The following is an 11,388-nucleotide window of genomic DNA, read 5'->3' as shown; positions in this document are numbered from 1 at the left end:
CCGGGACGCGCGGGCGCGCGGGGCGAGGCGACGAGCGCGGGGGCGAGCACGCCCAAGGTTTTTTAGGGCGCGTCTCTGCAAAACGGCGCTCCCATTGGCTAGGTCTGGGCGGGCGCGCTCGACAGGTGGGCGTAGGGGGCGAGCCCACGGCGCGAGTACTGTTGTGACGCCAGTCTCGCGACCTTGCGGACTATGCGTCTCTTCGGATTGGTGGACAGGCAGCCAATAGGCCAAGGCCCGTGCTGTGATTGGCCGCAGCCGTGTTGACGGATGCATGAGAAGAAAACTGTGGTAGCTCGGAGTGTGGAATCGGGCGCGAACCTGAGTTCTGAGGAGAAGTGTGGAAGCGCGTCCGAGGCAGTTTCGCGCACCCTTTCCTGAGTGGGGTGTGTGCTTCTGCGCTACGTTAGCGTGGCCGAGCGGCGCTGGGCACTTGGTCATTTTCTTCTTCATAGCAACAAAGCAGAGGGGTGTTTTTAAAATTCTAGTATTTCTTTTTTGTTGTTGTTGTTTTTGAGACAGAGTCTCGCACAGTCGCCCAGGCTGGAGTGCAGTGGCGCGATCTCGGCTCACTGCAACCTTTGCCTCCCAGGTTCAAGCGATTCTCCTGCCTCAGCCTCTCGAGTAGCTGGGATGACAGGCGCGCGCCACCATACTCGCTAATTTGTGTTTTTTTTGTGCACACGGGGTTTCACCATGTTGGCCAATCTAGTCTCGAACTCCTGACCTCAAGTGATCCGCCCGTCTCAGCCTCCCAAAGTGCTGGGATTGCAGGCGTGAGCCACCGCGCCCGGCTCAAATTCCGGTGTTTCTTTTTCTTTTATTAATTTTTTTTTTTGACTCGCTCTGTCGCCCAGGCTGGAGTGCAATGGCCCGATCTCGGCTCGCTGCAGCCTCCGCCTCCCGGGGCTCAGGCGATCCTTCTCTCTCAGCCTCTTGTAGCTGAGACTACTACAGGCGCCACCGCACCCGGCTAATTTTTGTAATTTTTTAGAGACAGAATCTCGCCATGTTGCCCAGGCTGGTCTCGAACTCCTGGGCTCCAACGATCCGCCCGCCCCGGCCTCCCAAGCGCTGGAAGCCCAGGCGCGAGCCCCGCGCCCGGCCGCCAGCTGGTTTCTGGGGGGCGCTCCCTGCCTTGCTCCGTTCTGTGGAGTGCGGGGCCCGGCAGTGGACACAGGCCCTTAGTCACCCAACAGCTCAGGACACTGCCGAGCGCATCGACTTTTCCAGAAACGCCTGACCCACGCCCTCCACTCCCAGACTAGAAAAGCGGAGCCCAACGAAGCCCTGGGCTGAGATCGCCCGGCGCTGGAAAGGCCCCGCCTCGGAATGCACGGGAGGGGAACACGCCCAGGAGGGGAGGGTGCCGCTGTCGATTGGGGCTGTAACAGCGCGCCCTCAATACGAAGGGCACCCGGACGCCGGCCCTGCGCCGCCGTCTCTCCCAAAAAAAGCTCGTCCGGCTTCTCTCTTGCAGAACGAATAACCCGGCCCCCGGCTCTCAGACCTCGGAGCCGCACGTGCGTGCCCGATCGCCTTCGGCTCTTTCCGGCCTCTCGGGGCGCTTCGGGCGTCCTCGGGGCCGCCTCGCTCACTTCGGCTATTTCCGCGTTCCTGGCGCGCCGTTGTCCCGGCAACGTGCGGCGGCTCAGCGGCCTGGCAGAGGTGAGTGGCCTTAAGGGCTAGGGCGGCCGACCCAGGTCCTTAGGAGCCAGGCGGGGGTTTGGGGCCGAGGATCTGACCGGTGGCGGGCGTCGGGACCCTCCTGTCTCCTCCCACGATCCCGTCGCCGCCGAGTCCCCGCGGCCCCTCGCGGGTGTCATCGAGGCTGGGGCGGGATTGGCGCGGGGTCCAGGTCGCCCCCGCACGGCCTCGAATCGCGGCTGATTCCGGTCGCTGGGAGAGTCCCTTTGGAATGGGCGGGGTGGGGAGGTGGACGGCGCCATCACATACCCCAGGTGAAGCGGGACTAACGGCAGGAGCAAAACAAAAACATTCTATGCTTGGCCACAGGCTGGGTCGGCCCTGAGGGTCGCGTTGCATCAAACCGCCAGCGCATGGCTTCTCAGTAGCGTCCGCTGGATGCAACGAGGACCCTGCGCAGACCGGAGGCTCTGGATTGTGGCCTGGAGAGCGAGGCTTTGCAGGGTGGTCCCGGGTGCCTGCCCCTGAGAGTCCACCGTGGAGCCCCGTCCGGGGGTTCCCTACTCGGCGTCACAGGAGGAAGGCTGCTCAAAGCCCTGTGACCCCGTGCCGCTTAGCCGAATGGGCTTAACAGATTCTTTCCCAAAAGCTGGTTTAATGGAGGCGCTTGTAGAGGCTCTGGAGACGCTGGACGCCTAAAAGTGAGAGGAGTACATCGGTTAGAATAAATACAGTTTTTCTCTGGTTCCCCAAAGTTGATACATCTCCCAGTTGTATGTTCCAGAGACTGGGACTTTGTTCCAAGGAAAGGAAGGGTACTTGTTTCCGAGCTAACGCTACTGCAGATTGTCATCAAGTACGTCACTATTTTATTGGTAGCCATCTCTCCTCCTTGTGTCAACTTTTTAAATTATACTGATAATACTCATTTTGGGAACTTGTTAAAATGCAGGTGAAAGGAACTATGAACAATTGTATTAATGCACTGTGTAAAAATGGAACTCATTCAGTCAGGCTTGCAACCTGTTTCTTATATTAATAACACAACAGGAAGAATCTCTCTCCTTGCTAATACACAGCTTCATCCGCGCAGGGCCCGTTCTGTGCAAGGCACTGTTCTAAGAAGCTGGGAATACTGGGTGCCTCCTGCTCTCTGGGAGAGATAATATGGGGGGCAGTGTGTGAGCAGCGAAACTCACATTTACAGTAAAGTCTAAATGCAGCCACGGAGAAGCGCAGCGTTGTGTGGGGACACTGGGCAAGAAGCACAGGACAAAGGCAAAGCCATCAAGCCCTGAGAGAGCTCCCTTACCCAAAGCCGCGGGCGGGGGGGCGGGTGGCCTTGAAAAGCCCCAGGCAGGAAAGAAAGTAATTAGGACCGTTTGGCTTCATAGTTAGTACAAAATGTTGTACTATTGTATCACTCATTTTTCAGAGAAATATTTTCACAGAGTAAACTTGTTAGATACTAATTTCCCATAGCCCAGGATTTGTAACCCTGGCTGGATGCAAAATGTTAAAACTCTTTTTTTTTTTTGAAACAGAATTTCGTTCTGTTGCCCAGGCTGAAGTGCAGTGATGAGATCTTGGCTCACTGCAACCTCTACCTTCTGGATTCAAGCAATTCTCGTGCCTCAGCCTCCTGAGTAGGTGGGATTGTAGGCAGGCACCACCACACCCAGCTAATTTTTGTATTTTTTAGTAGAGACAAGGTTTCACCATGTTGTCCAGGATGGTCTCGATCTTCTGACCTCATGATCCACCCATCTCGGCCTCCCAAAATGCTGGCATTACAGGTGTGAGCCACCATGCCCGGCCAAAACTCATTTTAAGAGGTAATTCCAGCTACTTGGGAGACTGAGGCAGGAGGATCACTTGAGCCCAGGAGTTCAAGGCTACAGTGAGCCATGATCACACCACTGTTCTCCAGCCTGAGGGCCCTGTCTCTAAACAAAATACATATTTTTTAATTTAAAGGTTTCTTTTGCTGTTTTAAATTGCCCAGGTTTTGATCTGGAGTGTGTGTTTGTTTGTTGTTTGGGTTTCTTTTTTTTTTTTTTTTTTTTTTTGAGACAGTCTTGTTCTGTTGCCAGGCTGGAGTGCAGTGGGATGATCTCTCAGCTCGCTGCAATCTCTGCCTCCCAGGTTCAAGCGATTCTTCTGTCTCAGCCTCCAGAGTAGCTGGGATTACAGGCGTGCACCACCACAACTGGCTAATTTTTCGTATTTTTAGTAGACGGCGGTGAGGGCGGCAGTGCACGTTCGCCATTTTGCTCAGGCTGGTCTCGAACTCCTGAGCTCAGGCAATCTGCCCGCCTCGGCCTCCCAAATTGCTAGGATTACAGGCATGAGCCGCCACACCCGTCCTGAATAATTTTAAATGGTGGCAAACACGTCTACAAATATGCTCTTCTCTGCCAGTTAACGTCCCCAAATTGACGGAGGTGTAACAAAGTGACAGTAACCAGACTGTCACTTCATGTATCACCCTAACCCTCCTGAAAAGGGACAATATATATATCTTTTCCAGATCTGAAAGGAAGAATGAGAGAGATTAAGTTCACCTAACTGATCAAGCTCAACTTCTCACAGCTGCTGCGGCTGTGTGTTCTTGACTCTCTAATGGAGGAAGCCTTGTGTCTTCTACCACCTGTGAGTCAGAGGTAGAAGACAGTCTTTGATTTTATGCTTTATTGGAAATTAAGTACTGGTTTTTTTCTGTACCAGTACTCTCTTCTGGAGCAGTTTGCTTTTATTTTGTTTGAAAATGTTGTTTAAAAGGCAGCGGTGGCTCACGGCTATAATCCCAGCACTTTAGGAGGCCAAGGTAGGAGGATTGCCTGAGCTCAGGAGTTCAAGACCAACCTGGGCAACATAGTAAAACTTTGTGTCTACAAAAATTATTTAAAAATTAGCTGGCCATGGTAGTGCATGTCTGTAGTCGCAGCTACTTGAGAGGCTGAGGTGCGAGGATCACTTGAGCCCAGGAGTTTGAGGCTGCAGTGAGCCGTGATCATACCACTGCACTCCAGCCTGGGTAACAGAGCGAGACTTGGTCTAAAAAGGAAAAAAAAGGCAACTACAGAAATAGAACTTGTCCTTATTGTGACTGGAATGGAAGTTCCTGAGGATTGCATGTGTAGTCTAGGCTGCAGGGCTTTCCTTTCTTTCCTTCTTGGATGGCCGTGAGTTGTATTCGTTTCTGTGACACAGCCTGGGTGATTCCGGGTCTAACTGCTTCTCGTCTGCATTTCTCCCTGTTGGAGATCTCCTCGCATCAGGTTGTCTGCTCAGTCCGCAAGGCATTTTCAAGTTGCCAGTGGTCTTCCAATGGTGCTTTGGGATGCTTCCCTTTTGTCATTCCATGTACAGTCATTTTGTTTGTTTTATTTAAAACTGATTGGACTTGGTCATTTTTTTTTCCCTGCAGGTTTCAGCGCTGAGCAGGCCTGAGTTCCGTCATGGCCCTCTATTTTGACCACCAGATAGAAGCCCCAGATGCAGCGGGGTCACCGTCACACATCAGCTGGCACCCTGTCCATCCATTCTTGGCAGTTGCTTACATCAGCACAACCTCAACAGGCAGTGTGGATATTTACCTGGAGCAGGTGAGTGCTCAGAAGCAAGGAGCCTGACTGTGGTAGCTTCGGGCCCATGCTGTTTGTGTTGCTGTTGTTCTCGTGTGTGTGCATCTGTGAGTGTGTACACGCATATGGGTATGTGTGTGCGTGTGTGTATGTGTGCATCCCTATGTGCGTGTATGTGTGTTGGTGTGTGTACGTGCATATCTATGTGTGCATCTGTGTATGTGTACACGTGGGTGTGTGCATATGGGTGTGTGAGCATCTGTATGCATGTATGTCGGAGGGTGTATGCATGTGTATGTGTGCACGTGTCTGTGTGTTCCAACGAGCTCTACTCTAGCTTATTCATGAAGAAAACAACATCCATCAGGCCGGGCGCAGTAACTCAAGCCTGTGTTCCCAGCACTTTGTGAAACCAAGGTGGGTGGATCACTTGAGGTTGGGAGTTTGAGACCAGCCTGACCAATGTGGAGAAACCCCATCTCTATTAAAAATACAAAATTAGCCGGGCGTGGTGGCGCGTGCCTGTAATCCCAGCTACTCGGGAGGCTTAGGCAGGAGAATCTCTTGAACCCAGGAGGCGGAGGTTGCAGTGAGCGGAGATTGCACCATTGCACTCCAGCCTGGGCAACAAAAGCAAAACTCTGTCTCAAAGAAAACCACATCCATCATCAGTTTTCACAGATGTCAAATCCCAGTATTATGAAAGCTCTAGTATGTGGGCAGTTCTTTCACCCTAGCTGTTTTAGTGGCTTGGGGACATGTTTAGGAATCCTTAAGGCTCATCAGCATTAAGCCACTATCAGTTCATGGTCACCACCAGAAATGGCCCCACAGTGCTGTTCGTGGATGCTGAGGCATCCTCCTCTGTCAGCACCCTCCTTCACGCTCCACAGTGGCCATTTGGAACTCTGATCATTTCCACAAACTGGGTGGCTTTAAACAACAGAAAGGTACTCTGGCAGCTCTGGAGGCCAGAACTCCAAAATCAGGTGTCAGCAGGGCCCGCTGGCTCTGAAGGCTGAGGGGAGAGTCTGCCCCGAGCTGCTGTCCTGTTCCTGCTGTTCCCAGCAAGCCTAGTGCTCCCTGGCGGGCAGATGCACTGCTCCAGCCCTGCCTCTGGTGTCACCCGGCCTTCCCTTCTGTGTGTCTGCATCTCTTCTCCTCTTCCTAAAAGGACACCAGGCATATGTAACTAGGGCCTGCTCTCATGACCTCACCTGAGCTTACCCACATCTGCAAAGACCCTGTTTCCAAAGGAGGCCACATCACAAGGACCAGGGGATAGGACTTCCACATATCTTTGTGGGGACATAGTTCACCCCCAACAGAAACTCTCCCTAAGCTCCTCAGACTTCCATAACCGCCCTCTCAGTGCCCAGTGCACCTCCTACTCCACAAAGAAAATGAAGTGCCGGGGGCGGTGGCTCACGCCTGTAATCCCAGCACTTTGGGAGGCTGAGGTGGGCGGATCACGAGGTCAGGAGATCGAGACCATCCTGGCTAACACGGTGAAACCCTGTCTCTACTGAAAATACAAAGAATTAGCCGGGCATGGTGGTGGGTGCCTGTAGTCCCAGCTACTTAGGAGACTGAGGCAGGAGAATGGCCTGAACCCGGGAGGCGGAGCTTGCAGTGAGCCAAGGTCGCGCCACTGCACTCCAGCCTGGGAGACAGCGAGACTCCATCTCAAAAAAGGAAAATGAGGTTTCCTCCTCCACTCACTCTTCTGCAGGCTCCCTGTTGCCACCACAACTCCACCCAAGCAGTGACAGTCATCAGTTGCTTCTCGGTGTCACCCCCTGAGTGTTTTGGGGTCCTTGTCTGTACCACATTCCCGTGAAGTCCTCTGGGAAACATGCCTGAGAGCGCAGGGGCGGGGCGTTCCCTGCCCGACCTCCATGGCTTTGCCAGCTCTTCCTCCATTTCCAGTCTGTGAACACCATGGCCTTCCACAGAGCTTGGTCAAGGCTCCTCTCTGTTTCTTCCTCCTGTGGTCTGAGCATCCCCAGTGGCTTACAGACACACATCTCCTGCCTGGGAGTTCACTCTGAGCAGTAAGCTTAGAGACCCAGCTGCCTTCCTGACATCTCTAGGATGTTTCAAGGAGATCTCAGACTGCACAAGACTGAACTGAAATTGTCCCCCACCCCTCCCCTGCCTCATATTTCCTGCTCACTGAAATGGGTACCTCCCATCTCAATGAAAGGCACCCCCTTTATCCTGGTTTCTAGAACGGATGACTGTTGACATCTCCCATTCCCCTACCTTGTAACCCGTCACTAGATCCTCCCAGTTTCTCTCCCGGAACCTCTAGCGAGTCTGCTGCTTCTTGCCCTTCCAATCACCCTTCCCTCCTCCAGGTTCCCATCCCCCTCTCCTGGACACCAGTACAACTTCCTACTGCTGCAGCTGTGCCCTCACAGGCCTCCTCTACTGTACTCCATTCGGCAGCCAGGCCTGGCCTGTCCTGGCATCACAGATGGAGTCATTCCCTGCTTCCGCCTCACCTGCCCCGCACTGCTCTTTGGGTGAACATGGAGTCCCAGATGTGGCCCTCAGCACTCTGCCACCTGTCACATCAGGCTCACCTTCCTTGATGCTGACACAGCCTTCCACAGCCTTCCTCAGCCTTCCAGCCCTGCACATGCTGTGCCACCTGCATAGAAGGCGCTCCTTCATCCATTTGCGTAATTAATGCATTAATCCTTCAGGTGAAAGTGGCTAAGTGGCCTCTTCCTTAGGAACTGCCCCCCACACACACGTGCCCTTGCGGCCCGGTGCAGCGCTGGTCTGCAGCTCCCTTGTTGCTAGCAGGCTCCTCCGTACACCGGCAGCTATGTGAAGGCTGTGGCAGCTTTAGGGCTTAGTCCAGCCCCAGCACCAACCCCAGTTTTGCCTATTTTTTTGGGTAGATTATCCGTTGCAGGAGCCTATAACATGTATTGTAAATGGGGTTTTTTTTTTAGAATAAATATTATTAAATTCCAAAGTTATAGCAATTTTAGATAAAATTGTTTAATTTAGAAGATCTGAAGCATACTATTATAAAACTAGTTAGCGGCGTATTTCTGTGTTTCCAGTTGGCACAAAGAAAACTTCAGGATTTCAAAATAACGATCTATCGGACAATGATGAGATCACAGAAGATGGCTCCTAAGCCCAGTGGAACAACTGGGGGCAAACCAAGTTAATCTCTGAAAACACGCATATCTTCCCCAAAGCTGCAGCTTTAGAAAATTTTAGAAAACATAGCACATGGCCGGACGCGGTGGCACACGCCTGTAATCCCAGCACTTTAGGAGGACAAGGTGGGCAGATCACGAGGTCAGGAGTTTGAGACCAGCCTGGCCAATATGAGGAAACCCTGTCTTTGCTAAATATACAAAAAGTAGCCACCATGCCTGGCTAATTTTTGTATTTTTAGTGGAGACAGAGTTTCACCGAATTGCCCGGCTGGTCTCGAACTCCTGACTTTGTGATCTACTCGCCTCAGCCTCCCAAAGTGCTATAATTACAGGAGTGAGCCGCCGTGCCCAGCCTAGACAGAAATTCTTAAAAGTAGCTGTCGCATGGCCGGGTGTGGTGGCTCACGCCTGTAATCCTAGCACTTTGGGAGGCCGAGGCGGGTGGATCACGAGGTCAGGAAATCGACACCATCCTGGCTAACACGATGAAATCCTGTCTCTGCTAAAAATACAAAAAATTAGCCGGGCGTGGTGGTACGCGCCTGTAGTCCCAGCTACTTGGAGGCTGAGGCAGGAGAATGGCGTGAACCCGGGAGGCGGAGCTTGCAGTGAGCCGAAATCTGGCTGCTGGACTCCAGCCTGGGCAACAAAGCGAGACTCGGTCTCAAAAAAAAAAAAGAAAAGTAGCTGTCGCTCTCTGAACTGCGGGATTTTGCCTCTTGTCCAATGCAGGGGGAGTGTGTGCCAGATACACATGTTGAGAGGCCATTCCGAGTTGCTTCCCTGTGCTGGCACCCGACGCGGCTGGTGCTGGCTGTGGGCTGGGAGACTGGAGAAGTGACGGTGTTTAACAAGCAAGACAAGGAGCAGCACACGATGCCCCCGACACACACAGCCGACATCACCGTGCTCAGTTGGAGCCCCAGTGGAAACTGCCTGCTGTCTGGGGACAGGGTGAGTCAACGCACGTGAGACGCTATTTTCAGATCTTGGCCTTTTCTGACCATGCTCAAGAGTATGAAAGATGAAAATACGTGAAACGTGTTGTTGCCAAATTCAGTTGATCTTGTCAGATGCAATTGTAGATTTTGTTTTGTATTGGAAGCAAGGCTTGAAAATTTGCCACTCTGTGGCAAAGGTGTGTCTGCACCTTTATAAGTGAACTTTGCTAGGAAACGACATTCGTAAAGATGAGATAAGCGCCCCGATTCTGTCACTTTTCCCAAAGCCTGTTTGTCTAGGTCAGGGCTTCTTAACCAGGGTTGATTCTCCCCCCCAGGGGACATGGGGCAGTGTCCAGTCACATTTTCTGTTGTCACAATTTGGGGGGAGAATTCTGCTGGACCCCAGTGGGTGGTGGATGCTGCCCACCTTCGCACAGTGTGCAGGACAGACCCACAGCAGAGTGACACAGTGCAGAGCCAACTGAATCACAAATGTATGGCAGAAATGTTACAATGTGTTTACTTAATTAACCACAGGTAACAGATTTCACATGTTCCAAGATTTAGAAAGGGTAATAGGCATCCAGAGTGAAGACTGAGCCATGTCCTGTCTCCTCAGTCCCCTGGCTGCTGCCTTCCAGCACACACAGCTTCTTACCACCTCTCCTGCTTCTTCAGGCACACACAAATGCATTCTTTCTCTCACTTGAGATTTTGAAGTTTCTGCATTATGGGAGGAATTGAAAGAACAGTGCAAGGACAGGCATCCACCCTCTGTGTCGATTCGCCAGCCATTCCCACTGCCGGGTCTGCTTTCCCTCTTGCTACACGGGTATTTTTCCTGAGTATTTGTGAGTTTATCACAGATATGATGCTTCAGCCCTGCATATTTAGACGTCACTCTCCTAAGGCCTAGGGCATTCCCTACACAGCCACAGTAGAGTTCTCACACTCCAGGAAATGGAACAGTGACAGTACTGACATCCAAGATGCAGTTTATATTCACATTTCTCCAGCTGTCCCAGGAATGTCCTTTAGAGCAGGATCCAGTAAAGGCTCATACATTGTATTTCACTGTTACTTCTCTCTAGTCTCTCTCTCTTTTTTTTTTTTTTTTTTGTGATGGAGTCTTGCTCTGTCGCCCAGGCTAGAATGCAGTGGCACATTCTCAGCTCACTGCAACTTCTACCTCCTGGGTTCAAGCGATTATCCCGCCTCAGCCTTCTCAGTAGCTGGGATTACAAGCGTGTACCACCACACCCAGCTGATTTTTGGTATTTTTAGTAGAGACGGGGTTTCACCATGTGGGTCAGGCTGGTCTCAAGCTCCTGACGTCAAGAGAGCCGCCTGCCTCGGCCTCCCAGAGTGCTGGGATTACAGGCGTGAGCTACAACGTCTGGCTGGTTTTTTTAAATCACGAACAATTCCCTGGGCAGTCCATTGGTTAGTCTGCCTGCATTCCTTCCTTTTTCCCTCCCTTTCTTTTCTTTTTTTTTTTTTTTTTTTTTGGTCTTTCGTGAAATCGACATTTTGAGCATGTAGACTGGTTGTTTTATAGACTGTCACTCAAGTTGGCTGTGTTTGTCTCCTCATAATACTTTCATTTCAAACATTTTTGGCAGAAATATCGCATAGAGGACATTGTCTTCTGATTTCCTCATTCTTTTTCACATAAGTGATGGCGTCCTATGCACACTGTCATGTTTCTTGCTTTTTTCATTTTACGGCATATCCTGGTGATTCTTCCATATCGGTAAATAGTGAACTTCCTTGTTTTCTTTAAACCCGTTCTTCATTAGATGAATGTTATAATTTATTGAACCAGCCCCTATTGATTAACCTTTTGGTGGTTTTCAATCTTTGCTAATTAGACAATGGAGCAGTGAGGAACCTGGTGCTTTTGCCATTTCGCACATGTATACGTTTAGAAAAGCACCGAGAAGGGGATGGACAATGGCGCAGTGAGGAACCTGGTGCTTTTGCCATTTCGCACATGTATACGTTTAGAAAAGCACCGAGAAGGGG

The 11,388-nt window shown here is 51.6% G+C and overlaps 1 protein-coding gene across 5 annotated transcripts in view; it reads left to right on the top strand.

Annotated features, from left to right (window-relative positions):
• Positions 1 to 294: 294 nt before the first annotated feature.
• IFT140 (intraflagellar transport 140) overlaps positions 295 to 11,388 on the top strand; it is a 113,163-nt gene continuing 102,069 nt past the window's right edge. For 3 of the 5 annotated variants that reach the window (XM_017858307.1, XM_017858301.1, XM_017858304.1), the window contains exons 1-4: positions 295 to 386; positions 1,481 to 1,668; positions 5,078 to 5,255; positions 9,152 to 9,373. In XM_017858307.1, the coding sequence (XP_017713796.1) occupies positions 5,109 to 5,255; positions 9,152 to 9,373 (369 nt within the window). In that variant the 5' untranslated portion in view covers positions 295 to 386; positions 1,481 to 1,668; positions 5,078 to 5,108. Of the gene's footprint in view, positions 387 to 1,047; positions 1,669 to 1,916; positions 2,504 to 5,077; positions 5,256 to 9,151; positions 9,374 to 11,388 lie in introns of those variants that run through there. The other 2 variants (XM_017858302.1, XM_017858303.1) reach the window with 2 other exon arrangements.

Source organism: Rhinopithecus bieti, unplaced genomic scaffold, assembly GCF_001698545.2.
Source record: "Rhinopithecus bieti isolate Rb0 unplaced genomic scaffold, ASM169854v2 scaffold_47707, whole genome shotgun sequence".
In the NCBI taxonomy this organism is placed as follows: domain Eukaryota; kingdom Metazoa; phylum Chordata; class Mammalia; order Primates; family Cercopithecidae; genus Rhinopithecus; species Rhinopithecus bieti.
Note: the sequence above shows the minus strand (reverse complement) of the source record. Positions and strands in the feature narration are given on the sequence as shown.